Here is a 17,932-nt window from a genome sequence, read left to right as displayed (position 1 = left end):
AGAATGGTAGGAAAATGTCACTCACCAAAACTTCCAGACCATGTTAAACCCAGGACATTCACCCCCAACAGGACTCATAAAACATGAGGTAACTCCGACTTCTGGCAGCTGCTGCCAAAGACCAACTAATAGGAACTTAGATATCACTTATATCTGGAATCTAATATATGGCACAAAGGAACCTTTCCACAGAAAAGACAATAATGGACTTGGAGAATAGATTTGTGGTTGCCAAGGGGGAAGGGAGGGAGTGGGAGGGACTGGGAGCTTGCGGTAAACAGATGCAGAATGTTGCCTTCGGGATGGATTAGCAATGGGATCCTGCTGTGTGGCACTGGGAACTCTTGTCTAGTCAATTATGATGGAACACGTAATGTGAGAAAAAAAGAATGAAAAAAAAATAGGAACTTAGCACAGAAGGGGCTCCTCACTAATCAGATACATTGTTGCCAAAGTTCACACACCTCGGGGACAATAAGGCTTGTCTCATTTGTGCTATTCATGACCCAGAAAAAGTCCTGGCTGGCTCAGAATACCTCAGAGATCAACACTGTTCAGGAGGAGCAAACATGAAGCAAGAAGGACAGGTGGCGGGGCTGGGTTCCCTTCTAAAGAGGAGGCAGAAGTTCCAGAAAATGGCTGAAGAGCAGTAAAAGACCAGATATGTGACAAACAAGATGAACAGTAAGGGAAGAGCCCAAAGGAAAGAGGGCTTTGACCGGTGGATCTGTTTCCCTGTCACAAGTGACCCTGTCCTAATACCATGGCTCACTTCCAGGTGTGTCGTACATTTTAGGTGGATAAGTCACATGTTTCATGCTTAACACGAAACGGAAGCTCAGGAACATGAGCCTACAGGGGAGCCCTTCACCACTGGCGGACGGAGCGCTCCACCACCTGGTTCATCGTGTCCTCTTCATCAGTCATAATTCAAGAAAGTGTCCTGTAAAAACTGGTGCCGCGCTGGATATGCTCTATGAAGTTGGTGCTGCAGGTAGCTGGGGTCTCCCCAGGGCGTTCAGGCACGCACGTACTGGACAGACTGCAGATCTCGTGTTCATGCTAAGGGATAGCTGGCAGTGTTCAAGACCTTCTTGATCAAAATTCTTCTCAGGACACTTAAGGACAAGGAAACGCATAACGGTTTGGGACATTCCTTGGCTGAAGGGACCCATCCTTGGTGGTGGCCTTCACACCTTCCACGATGTAATTCAGCTATCTGGAACACGTGCACCCAGATCTTAGATAGGAGATTTTTACAGCAGTCACGGCAAGAAGTCGCTGTGCCCTCAACCTGCCGCTGGAGCTCCACGGCTCTGACGCCAGGTGCCAGAGCCACACATCCCACAGAAAGGCTTCTTCAGCTTCAGAGATTTCTGCAGGCGCGCAGAGGAAAAGACATGTCCACAGGGCACCTGCACTGACTTCTCATACACCTCTAGGCTCACCAGACCGGTGAAGCAAGTCAAGGAATTGGCCTCTGCGGCTAAGTGCTGCCAGGGGCGCATCACGCTCGGGGTCCTGAGCTTATGCCGCCATCTTGCCTGGGCGGAGCCCTGCGCAAGCGCAGCTGAGCAGGAGGAGGAGTCAGAGCTCAAAGGTGCAGAGCTCACGGATAGCCCGGGTAGGGCAAGAGCCGAAATATTACTTAAAACAGAAGGTGGCGTGCGATGTAAGAAAAAGACTCAACTATCAAGCTTCAGTAGGTGCAAATAGTGCTATTTCCACTACTTCCAAAGGAGAAATACATTTTGGGGAAAAAGAGTTTTAGAGAAGTAGATTTGAGTTGACCGCAGTACCATATATTGACTTTAAATAGCATGCAATTATAAATGAGATTGAAATTTGGGAAATAGACCTGGGAATAGAAATTTGAGAGTAATTCAGTAGTTACCTGATGCAGGACATGAACTCTCCAAATAAAATATATAAAAACCCTCCCTAGGAGTTCCCATCGTGGCGCAGTGGTTAACGAATCCGACTAGGAACCATGAGGTTGCGGGTTCGGTCCCTGCCCTTGCTCAGTGGGTTAACGATCCGGCGTTGCCGTGAGCTGTGGTGGAGGTTGCAGACGCGGCTCGGATCCCGAGTTGCTGTGGCTCTGGCATAGGCCGGTGGCTACAGCTCCGATTCGACGCCTAGCCTGGGAACCTCCATATGCCGCGGGAGCGGCCCAAGAAATAGCAAAAAAAAAAAAAAAAAAAAAAAAAAACCAACAACAAACAAACCCTCCCTAGAGAGATTGGAACCCTTTTGCACTCTCGAGGGAAATGTAAAATGGTACAGCTGTGGAAAAAAGTAAAAGCAGAATTACAGTATGATCTAGCAATCCCACTTCTGGATACATACAGGATAGAGGGAGGTCCAAAAAAAGTTATATTATTTACAAATATCTTTGAGTCCCCTGATAGCAGGGACTCCAGAGATATTTTTGCACCCATGTTAAGAGCAGTGCTATTTTCACAATAGCCAGAAGGTTGAAGCAACACATCTCTCAGTGAATGGAGGGATAAACAAAACATGGTCTGTGTGTGATATACATAGTATATATATACATGGTATATAAATTCAGCTATAAAAAGGAAGGAAATTTTGACAAATGCTGTACAGGGATAGTGGCATGCAACGTAAATACTAAGCACTCAGAAATACCTTGATGGTTTCTCAATTGAAAAACAGTTTGCTTTGCAAAGTGAGCCTGTGACATCCATGGAAAAGAAAATGTACAATCAGGGGAGTTCCTGTTGTGGCACAGTGGAAACAAATCTGACTAGGATCCATAAGGATGCAGGTTCCATCCCTGGCCTTGCAGTGAGCTGTGGTGTAGGTTGCAGACTCGACTTGGATCTGACATTGCTGTGGTTGTAGTGTAGGCCAGCAGCTGCAGCGCCGATTTAACCCCTAGCTTGGAAACCTCCATATGCCATGGGTGCAGCCCTAAAAAGGAAAAAAAAGAAAATGTACAATCGGGCCATGTAACATCTAAAGCAACTTTAAAAGAGCTCTAGTTGTGTGTGTGTGTGTGTGTGTGTGTGTGTGTGTGTGGTTATTTTAGTAACTTTTATGTCTATCACTTTTTTTTGTTGTTTCTTAGTGCTCCGCCTGCACCTGGAATTTGTTCTTTTCATTCTACTTTTGCATGTAAGGAACAATACACCCTACAGATATTTGTGAATATCTGTACCAATTATTCAAACGTTCCAATTCTAACTGAAGAACCTGTACTACATTAGGAAAATGTATTTCTGATTCCTGACAGTTCTTAGAAAAAGACAATTCATTTGATTACAATCAGTTTTTCTTTAGTTTGTAACAATGTAGTTTCCATGGGCTAAACGGATGCTTTGGATATCCAAACAGTCCCATCTCACTGCCCTCTCCTGCCCACCCTTGGTGTAAGGACAACACACTTGTTTTCCCTAAGTCAAGGTAGATAGCATGAAAAACAGGAGTCTATTTATAAAACAGTGAGAAAAATACTTGTAATCAGAACAATCCTCAAAAATCTACAACTTAAAACTCCCATATTATAAGGTCCCAAAGGGAGAACAGACCAAATATAGGGCATCATTCAATGTCAGTATTTACATTGAAAGTATAAGTAAGTACAGATGTCCACTACTGGATAATGACATTAAATACTGATGGAAACCTTTCAGATTTATTTCAAATTTAATACTGCTCCATGTCCAGAAATAAAGTGACACTGAAAGTTTGTCTTCAAAATATAAGAACAGAGGGGGAAGAGTTCCCACTGTGGCACAGTGGAAACAAATCCCACTAGCAACCATGAGGTTGCAGGTTCGATCCCTGGCCTCACTCAGTGGGTTAAGGATCCGGCGTTGCCGTGAGCGGTGGCATAGGCCAGCAGGTCATGGATACGGCTCGGATCTGGCGTTGCTATGATCGTGGCATAGGCCAGCAGCTCCAGCTTGGATTCGACCCCTAGTCTGGGAACCTCCATGTGCCGCAGATCCGGCCCTAAAAAGACCAAGAAGAAAAAAAAAAACAAACAGAGGGAGAACCTACCTAAAATAGGCTAGGATGACTGTTATCACTTTTTACTAAAAATGGTGACCAGAACAAGGGAAAATCCACCTTGGAAAATCTACTACTTTTTAAAAACTACTTTTTAAAAACTTAGGGACTTGTTTACCTGACCATAAAGCAAAATGTTGAACTATGAAATACAATATACAATAGCAGTTATCTAACTTGAGGGAGGCTCAGGAACCACCTGGATGCTTATTAAGATGCAGATTCCTTGACCTCACTTCCAAAGATTCTGATTCTGTAGATCTGAAGTAGAGCCTGGACATGTACTTTGACAATATAGATGGAAGATTTGGAAATGAGCCCTCTGAAGTTATTTTAATTAATGGAGGTTCAGCACATAAAATCACTAGCATGGGTCAGATCACATTACTGTTCTCACATTATATAATTTATAACAATGGTTCCCAATATGGGGGGGAATCAGAAAAATTTTTGAGAAAATATATTACCTCTCCACCAAAATATGCATGTATGCACATAAGACTTCAAATACAATAAAAAGTTCATGCATCTTCTGAAACCTCAAGTAAAGAAATGCAAGCTGTAACAACATTACCTTATTACATAGTTGCACACAAAGTCAGGTGAAGTTCTAGGTTCTTCAATAAACATTCTGGTTACTTTTTGCAGACTATCTTTAATAATGGGCATAACTATATCAATTTCTCATAAGAATCAGTTGGCATCCATAAGAACCTTTGGAAACACCAGGTTCAACAAGAATCATTATCCCAAAGACTGTTCTACTTACTCAAAAAAGCTAGTTATCACCAAGACTAAAGTTTCCAACATCATAGATGAAGAATACTAAATATATGAAACAATCAAAACAGGAATGATCTTCACTGCAAAAAGGTTTCCCACAACTCCTATAAGAACTGAAAATATTTCTGTAGCTAAATTACTTGAATTTTAACTTTAAATATCACATCATACAGCACAAAATATTTTACATTTACTGGTATGGACAGAGCATCTTGTGAAAAATGAATTAAAATCTTTAAAAAGTTAGACTATTTACCTGATTTTTTTTTTTTTTTTTTTTTTTTTTTGCCTTTTTGCCTTTTCTTGGGCCACTCTCTCGGCATGTGGAGGTTCCCAGGCTGGGGGTCTCATCGGAGCTGTAGCCGTCGGCCTACACCACAGCCACAGCAATGCCAGATCCAAGCCACGTCTTCGACCTACACCACAGCTCACAGCAACACCGGATCCTTAACTCACTGAGCAAGGCCAGGGATTGAACCCACAACCTCAGTGTTCCTAGTCGGATTTGTTAACCACTGAGCTATGAGGGGAACTCCCTGAACTATTTCAGCAACATCAACAGCTCAAGTTTCCATAGTATTTGCTAATTGGATTTTGAGGACTCTGATTAAAACTTAGTACCATATTATTATCACTTCCATATAAAAAATGGGCTAAACAGAAGTTCTTGTTGAGCCCGGTGGGCTACGAACCTGACTAGTATCCATGAGGATGTGGGTTCAATCCCTGGCCTTGCTCAGTGGGTTAAGGGTCTGGCACTGCTGTGGCGCAGGCCAGCAGCTCTAGCTCCAATTCAACCCCTAGTCCGGGAACTTAATGCCACACGTGCAGCCCTAAAAAGCAAAAAAGGGGCGGGGGGCTAAATAGAAATTCAGACTGTTTAGTAAAAATGTTTTTAACAAGTAGCTTTAATAATAAAACTTGACAGAAGTTCAACTTCCTAAATGTATTTAGATATTTTAAAACTCTGAAGTAGTATTATATTATGTAGTAGAAAACTCCCCCAAAGCCTCTGACCAGGAAGAACAAGAAGGACATCAAGATGTTCTCAGCAATTTCCTGAACAGCAGGAAATGAAAGACTGGAGATGCCGGCTTTTTGATCAGTTTACTTTTTTTTTCTGAATAGTCTTACTCATTATTAACTGATGAAAGATAAAACACATATGTTATTAAAAACTAAAATCTAATGGTTCTACTGTTATGATTGTCAGTTAATACTCAAGGTAGGAAAAAAGTTCATTTGGTTCCCTAGCTTTCTGGCAAAAAAAAAATCTATCTACTGGGCCATTTTATAACTACATTAACCTTTATTTTACATTATTAATGTCAATTGTAGAAAGTTGCTTTACTGCTTCAGGTAATTATGTCCTTCAAAGTAACACTATGCCCAATTTTAAGCTAATGAAAATTTTTTCAGTTATATAAAGGGTCATGTTTCTTGCTCATTTCCACAATTCATTCAAATGATTATTTCAATCATATAAAAACATAATAGGATGTACTGGGGTCCTTTGGATTTTTTTCTTCTCATGAAGAACTAGCCGATTATTTCTAAGTGTAATTTAACTGAAAACACTACTTTAACTTCAAATTTATTTTAATGATATGTACAGAAGTTAACAAATTACAATTAAAACGGAATCAGTTATGTTAATTACACATAACTTAAAATCATGCAACACTGCATGGTAAAAACAACAGCTTCATTCATATACAAAAAGGTATTACTTTGAGAATCATGATAGTATACTGAGGTTTTTAACATAAGCTTTTTGTAAAGTGTATTTCATAAAAATTTAAAGACCTGATTAATCAGTTAATACATTATTAGGAAAGATAATAAACATTATTAGTAAAGTGAGGCTACAAGCAATTAACTTGAAAATTACACCAGGTATAGGGCTGAATGTAGTCTCATGAAAGAAACGTTTGCTTAAGAAAATAGTTTTGAAAAAGATCTCATATTGAAGCTATGTATTAACTTTGTGAAATCAGGTTATACAAATCAATAGTCAAGTTACTCAGTTAAAGAAAATATGCCTATCCTTTCTTATACTCATAAATAAGTACTTATACAGTCTTTATATACAAGTGAAGAAAAGTTCAATGTAAAAAATATACTGCCAATCCACTTATTATGGTTGAAATAGCTCTTTATCTACACATTAAATTGCATCGATGAAAATGTCCAATTTAAATCACATTCAACCAGCACAAATATTTAAGCTGAGTATTGTTGTAAACAGTAGAGAAAAACAAATTCTTTCATTTCATCACTGGGTAACAACTGACTTCTCAGCTTAGAATGCTATAGAAAGGCTCAACATTTAATGGAATCCAAACCTACTAAACTTGGAGTAAACAAAGTGAATGTTTTCAAAGTGCATAATTTCCAACTCATCCACTTGTAATATTTATCCAATTCCAGTTCATCAGCAAGAAAATAAAATGTACTTAGCTATAAAAATACTAAGGAATGTTATTGAAAAGGAAAGGCTATTTGGTAGAAGTAACTACAAAAATAATTAGTTTAAATCTTTGTAAAGCTTTAATGCAAGAACATCAGTACACTTTCTTTCCATAAACCTTGAAGCATGATCAATACCAAGAATTTAAATTTCCACCTTTCAAGTACTTGAAAAAAAGCTGCGACAAAGTATCTGTTCCTTAAGCAAGAAGAATGATCATGCAGGTGTTAATCTGCTGACATTTGGGGACACTGATATCTCTGGTGGGTTGTCATCTCTGGCTTCACTGGCAGCAAGTACAGGCAAGGAGTTACTGTAAAATGAAGATGTAGGACAACTAGTCATGCCAACATTTTCGTCTTCACCAATGTCTGAATCTGGTGTTGTAACTTCACTGTCCTGAAGCCCCAGGATCTCACAAACTGCTTGTGGCAGCTCCTGAATAAGAAAAACCAAACGCAAACCACTGTTCACCACGGAAGAAAAGTAATCACAAATTAACACTTCTACATTTGAGCATGTGTTCTAACAGTGAAATTGTTATGCACCCTCTCAAATTTCCTTCTTCAGGCCAAATGAAATCCTAACCACTCTTTTTATTAAGTGGTTTTCTGATCTATTCTGCATTAGTTACTCTCTACCCCACCCCACCACTCCCACTACAACAAGCATATTGCTTTCTAACATTTTGCATTTATTTTCTTCTCCTTTTTAATACCATCTTTCTCTCTCAATACATGGAAGTTCCTTAAACATAAGTATCTCATTGGCAGGTTTTAAACAAAATATGTATTTGCAGGACTGAACCAAAATATGTATTTGAAACCATGAACAAATGACACAAAGATCAAATAAGAATTCTTATTAAAAATACAAAAACCAAAATACATCAAAAGTATAATACTCTAGTTTAAATTCAGAATATAATATATCAAATTTGTTTTGTTTTTAGAGATAGTTAAGAGCTTGACTGAAGCAAATGTAATGACATCAACCAATAATGTTCATTAAATTATCTCTGATTGACACCTATCTTTACATAGAGACACTACATATTTCATATGCGGTCCTATTCTGTATTCACTAATTCAACTGGGTAAAATATCTATGTCACTTAAATCCTACAGCCTTCTCAGTTGTTGCAAAAGTGTTTTCATTACTTTTGTCATTTTCTCTAATTATATGTTTCCTGTCTTAGCATAACTAATCAATTGTTTTCAACTAAGTGCTATAAATCTACAATGGTACGCAAAAGCTAGCCAATGCTTTGTGTCTGCCTTCAACTTGCTGCTATCTATTTTACTTATAAAGCGAAAAATGTTATTCTTTCTGGACCTCAATCCACCCAAAAACATACAAACAAAAAATTCTGCAATTACTTAAAACACTGTATACCTTGCATTTGACCATCTGTAGAGAAATTGCTTCTGCCTTGCATAGTACATCTTCCACATCAATTTTCATGGACAATTCATTGATATGCTAAAATAAATCAATAAAATAAAGTGATAACTGAAGCTGAAACATCATTATATTCTACTATATAATTTATTACCAGTTGTATTACACTGTAGACAAAATGCTGCAGATAAAATAAAAATACTCCTATACTACAAGTAAACAGGAAATTTAATGTATCTTTCCTTAGATCATTTCAAGTTTTAAAGCTAAAGAATAGCTAATAAGCTTATGGAACATTAAATCCAGCAGCTGTCCCAAGTCTACTATCTCAAAGTCACAAGGAAAAGACAATTATTTTTTTTAGAAAACCAAATTATATAGAAGAGCATTTGCTGAATTTTCTTTTCTTCCTAATTAACTAGGAAAAATAACTGGCCAATGTGTACTTGTTGAACTGTCATTCTCAGAGTCAGCCCTAGTACTAATTGTTATTGATAAAACTTAAGTTACACAAAGGATTTGATAATGCTTCAAGGAAATGTTTTGTACATGAGCAGCACCAAAAAGAAAAAAGAACCAAAATATTAAAATCTAAAATTAAAGGAATAACTACCTTAAGTATTTCATTAAAGCCATAGTGCTTTTCCATTATTTGCTGCTTTTCTGATTCCAGAATAGCACAACAGAGAAGAAGATGGAAATTTTTACATGGTAGTTCAGTCCACATTACCTATAAAAAAATAGAACACCTATTTAATCAACAATATAAATTCTAAAAATATTTTACTCATAGATACAATGCTGAACTCTGAATGACTTCTATGAAAAGCAGACGTTACCTACATAGGATAGTCCACTTTTTTTTTTTTTTTTTTTTTCTTTTTAGGGCTGCATTTGCAGCACATGAAGGTTCCTAGGCTAGGGATCGAATCAAAGCTGTAGCCGCCGGCCTACACCACAGCCACAGCAACACAAGATCTGAGCCTAGTCTGTGACCTATACCACAGCTCATAGCAACACCAGATCCTTAACCCACTGAGCGAGGCCAGGGATCGAACCAGCAACCTCATGGTTCCTAATCAGATTCATTTCTGCTGAGCCACAACAGGAACTCTGATACCTTTTTATTTATTTATTTATTTGGCTGTACCTGTGGTACAGGGAAGTTCTCAGGCCAGGGATCCAACCCATGCCACAGCAGAGACAATGCCAGGTCCTTAACCTGCTGAGCCACCGGGGAACTCCCACACTCAAATAAGCTTTGGGGAAGGCAAGTCTTACCTTTACCTACAATGTAACTAACATCAAGTTTAACATTATGTGAAAATGAAGAATTCCAAATGTGGCTTTTTAGGTAACTACAATAACACTGAACCTAACTAATATGATAAATGGTATTAACAAAGGAGCCACAGCTATGAGGTTAAGGTGTAAGGGTTAGAGGTATTTTCAATATTTTTCTGAACCTTCAATTTTTCACTTCTAAATTCTCTTCAGTCTCTGATTGGCGGCGGGCGGGGGCAGAACTAAATCCTGGAAATAAAGACTCAATTACACACTGAATGGAATCAAAAGCACCAGAAGTAGTTCTACCTTCTAAGCACTATATTACATTATATAACTCAGTATTCCAGATTGTGACAAAAACTGAATCAAGCATTCAAAATTTACACCCAAATGTATAAAACATTTGATTAATAGCTGCACTTCTCCCTAAGTGTAAGTAATGCCCTAAAATTTAAGGTCTTAATTATCCCTGGTTAATTTACCTAATAATATCTTTTCTAGAAAGAGCAAAAGACCCAAGTAAACAATACTATTAAGGCAAATCTGAAATATTTTTTCTTTCACCAAAAGTAAATCAAGTTGAATCATTTTCAGACTAAAAGCAGCTTTTGAAAGTTGAATTACAATGCAATTAACCTCAAAGATGTCATTAAAAATTCCAATTTATTTGGAAAACACAAATTAAGGAGTTATTTCAGCTCTGCAATAATTTGTTTAAAAAGTTGCAATACTAATTTAACACAACTGAGAAACTCTAAACCATGATTCTAGGTCAAGAATATGTGAGTTTCTAATTTCAAACAAAGGAACTGATCCTCTCTAAAGCAGTGATCCTTCAATCAGTACATTACCTTCTCTAATGGTAGCACAGTCACCAAAAGTGTAAACACCTCAGAGGGCACAGGGGTTCCATTAAATATAAGTCTATTTATCATCCAAAGATATTATTTACCCCTTTCTTTCTTTGGGAAATTTTCTGTCATCTTTATAAAGATAAGGTAGGAGTTCTCATTGTGGCTCAGTGGGTGAAGAATCCAACTAGTCTCTGTGAGCATGAGGGTTCGATCCCTGGCCTCACTCAGTGGGTTAAGGATCTGGTGTTGCTATGGCTGTGGCATAGGCCAGCAGGTGCAGCTGATTCAACCCCTAGCTCAGGAACTTCCATATGCTGCAAGTGTGGCCCTAAAAAGGAAATCAATCAACCAACGAAAAGATAAGGTAGCAATCAGTCATTTAACCAATATTCTACTTCAAAAGCACATCCATCTGCTAACTATTCTGTTAATTTAACAATTAACAGGAATTCCCATCATGGGGCAGCGGAAACAAATCCAACTAGGAACCATGAGGTTGCGGGTTCGATCCCTGGCCTTGCTCAGTGGGTTAAGGATCCAGCATTGCCATGAGCTGTGGTGTAGGTTGAAGACGCAGCTCAGGAGTTCCCGTCGTGGCGCAGTGGTTAACGAATCCGACTGGGAACCATGAGGTTGCGGGTTCGGTCCCTGCCCCTGCTCAGTGGGTTAACGATCCGGCGTTGCCGTGAGCTGTGGTGTAGGTTGCAGACGCGGCTCGGATCCCGCGATCCCGCGTTGCTGTGGCCCTGGCGGAGGCCAGTGGCTACAGCTCCGATTCGACCCCTAGCCTGGGAACCTCCATATGCCGCAGGAGCGGCCCAAAGAAATAGCAAAAAAAAAAAAAAAGACGCAGCTCAGATCTGGCATTGCTGTGTCTCTGGTGAAGGCTGGAAGCTGTAGCTCCAATTAGACCCCTAGCCTGGAAACCTCCATATGCCATGGGTATGGCCCTGAAAAGACAAAAATAAATAAATAAATAACAGATATGTGAGAAGAAAACAGTAATTTTCTGTTTCTCATCAAGAGTTGCCCTGCGTGCAAAATGGAATAAAAGGATATACACTAAAATTATGATCATGAATATCCTATAGAGTGGGGAAGAGAGAAATGGAGCTTGGGGGATGATTAAAGATGTGAGCTACAGCTTAAAAAAATTTTTGGAAGGAAAATACTATAAGTAAATACAGCAAAATGTTTAAATATGTTAAACATAGCGGGATCTCTCTGTTATATTATTCTTAGTATTTTGTTCTAACTTAAATTGCTTTCAAAAAAAAAAAAAAAAGCGAAACACAAGTTCGTTCCTTCCCAATATTTAAGACTACAAATACAGTACTATCTCAATTGATCAGCCTGTCAAAACTCCCTTAACTCTATACAAATCTATATAAGAATGTGACAGAGCCTCATATAAAGTCAAATCTCCCAAGGCACAGAACACAGGCACAAATGATCTAGAGAACAGGTTCTGGGAAACCTACTGGCCCCAAATATCGCAAAAATTTATTTATAGAAAAAAAAGCTCCAAAGACTAGACATTCAGTTCAAGATATTTTTTTTTTTTTTTTTTTTTTTGCTTTTTAGGGCTGCACCTGTGGTACATAGAAGTTCCCAGGCTAGGGGCTGAATCAGAATCAGAACTGTAGCTGTCAGCCGACACCACAGCCACAGCAAAGCCAGGTCTGAGCTTCATCTGCAACCTACACCACAGCTCCCAGCAATGCCAGATCCTTAACCCACCGAGTGAGGCCAGGGATTGAACCAGCATCCTCATGGACACTAGTTGGGTTCATAACCTGCTGAGCCACAATGGGAACTCCCAAAATCAATTTTTAAGAAGAGACCACAGACCATCAAAACTTTGGAACATAACTGCTTTAGAAATTTCAGTCAGGATATCGCAATCACATTTATACTCTATAGATAAAAAATATTTTTTTCATAATAAATATTATATTTTTATAATAATTTAAGAACTTACCTCCCATAATCGAAGAATATCTAGAAAACTAAATTCCCTTTTAAATCTGATTAAAAGCCATCTGAAGCAAAAATAAAGGTATCCAGAATCCTGGGATTCTATATAGAAAGAAATATATATATATATGGCTTACTATTATGCTAATTATCTCAGAATACAGTGACCTATTTCAAACTCAGAATTCTCTATCTTAGGCCATTAAAAATCCTATAAATGTAATTGTCTTCTACTAATTTAAGGAAACAATTCAAATTTGCAGGCTAACTTCTTTAAAAGAAAACCACAAATAGAGTCAACCCTCTACATGCGCAGGTTTTACAACTGCAGATTCAACTAACTGTGGATGGAAAGTATTGGGGGGTGGGGGGTATTCCAGAAAGTTCCAAAAAACAAAGCTTGAATTTGCCAAGCCCAGCAACTATTCACATAGCATTTACATAGTAAAAAGTTGTTAACACAGCAATTATATTATTAGGTGTAATAAGTAATCTAGGGATGACCTTAAGTATACAGGAGGATGTGCACAGGTTATATGCAAATATGCCATTTTATGTAAGGGACTTGAGTATTCCTTTAATAAATATGGGGATGGCGGAGGAGTGGGGTGTCCTGGAATCAATCCCCTGTAAACACTGAGGATTGACTGTAATTCATTTTATGAGTAAACTATTTTAAGGCAGAATTAAATAAGGATAGTTTGGTCCCACACCCATATTCCTCAGAGGAATTCTCAACACTGGCAGAGTATATATGTCTTTAAAAGAGTTCTTCATTTTTTTTTTTTTTCCAGAGTATTACACCCTACAACTTGCTGGGTACAGTTTTGGTTCATGAAACTTACCTAAGTAGCTGCAAAATCCACTATCCAACAATCGAAGTAAGGTACTTAGCTGAATTAGCTGAGTCTTCATGCCTTGCATTTGTTCTTCAAAATTTTGATGCTTTAAAAGGAAGTAAATGTTGTCACACAATTAACATTTAACAAATACTTTAGAGTATATAATCACTGATGACTATGCCATGAATATAAGGACAAATGCTGGACTTACACCACATGGCTATGTTTAAAAATCACAACTAATTAAAATGCCAAAGCAACATTAAAAGAGGGAAAGAGAATCTCTGGTCTCAAACTAAGGATTATTTTTTTCCCTCCCTTTACTTAGGCAAAGAACAATGCAGAGACAGCAGCTATAGACTGACTGATATACTTATTTCTTATGTCAAATAAGAATCCTGGTGAAAGGCAGACACATTTGGGAAATAAATTTTTATCAAATCACTTCCATCGTTAAATATTTCTTCAAATTAATATATGAAATAAAATTTATTTTTTTAGATTTGATGATTATTTTTTTAGATTAGATGACATTTTAGGGAATCTATGAAGTTAAAACCATTTTAATGTCAATGCTGAAACAATCTATGCATTTTGTACTTTAATTTCTCCTCTAAGTGTAAAAGTTTTATGATGTGTGATACAGCAATAGAGTGCGTACAGGAGCAGAAAAGAAAGTCAGCTGTCTTCTGTTAAACTACACAACTAAACCAAGCATAAAGGAAAATACAAAATGTAAAATAATCCCTGGGCGTTCCCATCGTGGCGCAGCGGAAATGAATCCAACCAGGAAACATGAGGTTGTGGATTCAATTCCTGGCCTCGCTCAGTGGGTAAAGGATCCAGCGTTGCCAGAGCTGTGGTGTAGATCACAGACACGGCTCAGATCTGGCACTGCTGTGGCTGTGGCGTAGGCTGGTGGCTACAGCTCCAATTAGACCCCTCGCCTTGGAACCTCCATATGCTGCAAGTGCAGCCCTAAAAAGACAAAAATAAAGTAAAATAAAATAAGATAATTCCTCTTCTCAGTAAATTTTATTTTGGAAAAGTTACTTTTCATTAAAAAATGTATGTACGTTAATGTGTAATACATTTATTTTTATTTTTTAATGAATTAGTAAATATTTGTAAATTTCTCAGTATTAATTTTTCAAAAATATCAATACAAAATAACCCACATAATCTTGGAATTCTCAGTAATATTTAAGAGTGTTAAGGTGTCCTTAGATCATTAAGTTTGAGAACTGTCATGGTTTGTTATGTATTAAATAAACCTTGAAGTTGAGTACAATCCCACCTAATACTTCAGTCAAAGTTTGGGGAATGGAAGGTACACCAAAATAAATGAAAGCCTTTAAATGACTCTGATCCCTTTAATCCAGATGTCCGAACCCCTCGAGGGTGATCTACTACTCTAATCTTTGTGAAAAGCCTAAGAACAACATCCCCTCCCTCACACTTCTTTTTTAGAGACAACAGTGGCACTTTATGAGAAGTATCTATCAGATTAGAAACCATTCATTCTTGGTAGCGGAAAAAAAAGGAAGGGCTACTGATTCTCCATAAACTGGTTTCTCCTTAATGATTTAAAGAACTACTTCAACAGACTGACACAAGCCCAGGAATACAGTTTCTTCACATTTCCCACATGGAACTGGTAAGTGAAAGGCAGAATTAACTCTAGAGCATAATTTTTCTTGTGACACAGCCAAAAGATATATCTAGTCTGGAAGTACTAATATGGCATAACCACTGCTATCCACCATAGCGTTATAAAAAGAAGCAATCCAAAATGACAGAAGCCAACTCAAGAAAAGTAACTATTCCTGGGAAAAGAGAAATGAGATCAACAAGGGATATACAAAGGGCTTCAAGTGTAACTAAATAAATACATGTGTGCATACACATATACATGTACATATTTATGCATGGATACATATATGTATAGGTACATATACATAGGTCTGTGTGTGTGTGCATATGGAAGGGGGTGAGAGGGACAGGAAGCACTAAACTGTATGGCAAAATGAACAGTGGCTATAAGAAAGTTCATTAGATCATTTTGCAAATATTTCCGTAATATGCAGAGACCTACACTAGATATGTGTAAATATCAACAGAAGTAAATAGACACTGGATTCAGCCTGACAACAATAGTAAAAACATACATGAAATAAAGTTGTAAAACAAAAAGGAGTCAAACAGCAGCACAGACTTAAGGACACCAAAACAATAGCAATGCAGTGAAAAATAACCATGCAGATTATTTTGACTGTAACATATTGCCCTTTTGTTCAAATATTATGAAACAAAAGAAGTTAGTAGACTATATTAAGAGATCTTTTTAGAATAAAGACTAGAAAAATCCCCAGACCATTCTCAATGGAAAATGCAAATAGAGAACATTCACTGTGAAAAAGACAGAACAAAGACCGTGAACCTTCATACACAAAAATGACAGACTGTGAAGTATATATTACAGATATTCAAAAAGTAGACTTTACTTTTGAGACCTAACTACATGCACACATATGCATGTATGTATTTGGAATCATAAGCCAATATATTTGAACATGCTGATAATAGCTCAGTTTTTATGAAAACTATTATTGTTTAAAAAAATGCAGTACGTTAGTGCTAGTACTTGCAATAACTATAAGTAGAGATCTAAACTAAGCACTGGGGAAATATCCATGTGTTTATTCTACAAAAATCTGTTGAACAAAAACTCCTGCTCAGGCATCAGGAAAATACTGGAAACATATCAGAGAACTAGTTAAACAAAGACATGATCCCTTTTATCAAGGAACACACTAGCTCTAGTGAAAAAGGGTAAACAACAAAAACACAAGGAAAGCAGACAATAGTTTTGATACAATTAGTATCAATTGTACAGACCTTTATAACAAATGCCTCAGGTTTCTAGAGCACTTGGGAGTAATTGGAACTAAGAAGGCAGGTAAAATCAATGAATCAAAAAGGTAAGGATGACAAACTATGATATTACCAAATAACTGTAATTAATAATCTTTCCAAATATTCCAAAAATATTAATTCATGGTAAAGGACTATATAATTTGAATATTTATTACTTTAATAGTAAAGAAAGGGGTTTTTTTTAATATTAACTCTTATCAAGTACAGAAAAGAACTAAGAGAAGTGAGGATGAGTTGGAACCATGGATAAGAGATTTGAGGAAATAAGATAAAATTGAGACAAATTGGAAGGGTAAAGAAAAACAGGCAAGCAAGAAGGGAAGAATGGAAGTAATCAAAAAAAGAGAAGGCTACCACTTCCAAATTTCACATCTGCATCCCAGACTCTATATTATCAGGAGACATTTTATATGATTTTATATTCAAAATCTTTATCCCCTTGCAATCAAGCCATTTCAATATCTGACCATCAAGGCCCAGTATCAAGTATATTAATTTTATTTTGGAAAAGTACAGTGACCTATGTAGTCAGGTCTTTGGATTTCATATGCCTTTATCTGCTTATAGCCCCTCTCCTTTTTTTCCCTCTTTCTAATATATTACTTCAGAAGACTGTTCTATTTTATTTCCCTGTTAATACTCTCTCTGTACTACTGTCTGATTTATCAATGATAACAGATAAAATGTTCTTTGTAATAATATGTATATATAGACACAGTTCAACTCTAATAATCCCATGCTTCTGAAAAAACTAAGAAGGTGTCAGCGTTACAAATAGTTCAAACAGATCTGGAGAAAAATCAGTCACTATAATGACAAAATCCAAAATGTTCACAAAAGGTAAGGATATTACTTGGCATGACTAAGCTTTATCTCTGAAACACATGATATGAAAGTTCAACTACTTCACAAGAACTGAATTTTTCCATTTCATCAATATTCTTTAATGACTCATGGCTCTTCTGCAGACCATAAGCATTTACTGATATTAAATTCTGATTATTCCTTTCTACAGGCACTTACTATCTACTTTTTGTATAAAAACAGTACCGGTATTTCCAAGCCTCTTCAAAAGGCTATTTTAAAAAAGAAAAGAATGAACAAATAAGATAGAGCAATTTTTTAAGTTCTACCATATATTAGCTAAATATCAATCTTGTATAATAAGATTATACAACTAAAATTCAAAATTAGTTTGATTAAAGGAAGAAACCTCTGTTCTTACCATTTGGTCCATGTAGGAAGCAAAGCACCAAAAGGCATCCACTTCATTTTCCATCACATATAAAACAGGGGAAAGTAAGTCACTCATTCCTTGCACATATCCTATGAAGAACAGAGAA

At 37.2% G+C, this 17,932-nt stretch overlaps 1 protein-coding gene and 1 pseudogene across 2 annotated transcripts in view; both read right to left on the bottom strand.

The window, feature by feature from the left end:
* On the bottom strand, positions 302-1,539 carry LOC100522253 (annotated as a pseudogene).
* The window catches only part of TBC1D15 (TBC1 domain family member 15), a 79,737-nt gene continuing 68,207 nt past the window's right edge, over positions 6,403-17,932 (bottom strand). For both annotated transcript variants that reach the window (XM_003355517.4, XM_001925336.6), the window contains 6 exons: positions 17,815-17,915; positions 13,656-13,755; positions 12,815-12,912; positions 9,306-9,422; positions 8,687-8,773; positions 6,403-7,729 (listed from right to left, as the gene is read on the bottom strand). In XM_003355517.4, the coding sequence (XP_003355565.1) occupies positions 7,508-7,729; positions 8,687-8,773; positions 9,306-9,422; positions 12,815-12,912; positions 13,656-13,755; positions 17,815-17,915 (725 nt within the window). In that variant the 3' untranslated portion in view covers positions 6,403-7,507. The remainder of the gene's footprint in view (positions 7,730-8,686; positions 8,774-9,305; positions 9,423-12,814; positions 12,913-13,655; positions 13,756-17,814; positions 17,916-17,932) is intronic.

The sequence above is a fragment of the Sus scrofa genome, chromosome 5 (genome assembly GCF_000003025.6).
Source record: "Sus scrofa isolate TJ Tabasco breed Duroc chromosome 5, Sscrofa11.1, whole genome shotgun sequence".
Classification (NCBI taxonomy): domain Eukaryota; kingdom Metazoa; phylum Chordata; class Mammalia; order Artiodactyla; family Suidae; genus Sus; species Sus scrofa.
The sequence above is the reverse complement of the archived record's forward strand: the minus strand, read 5'-3'. Positions and strand labels throughout refer to the sequence as shown.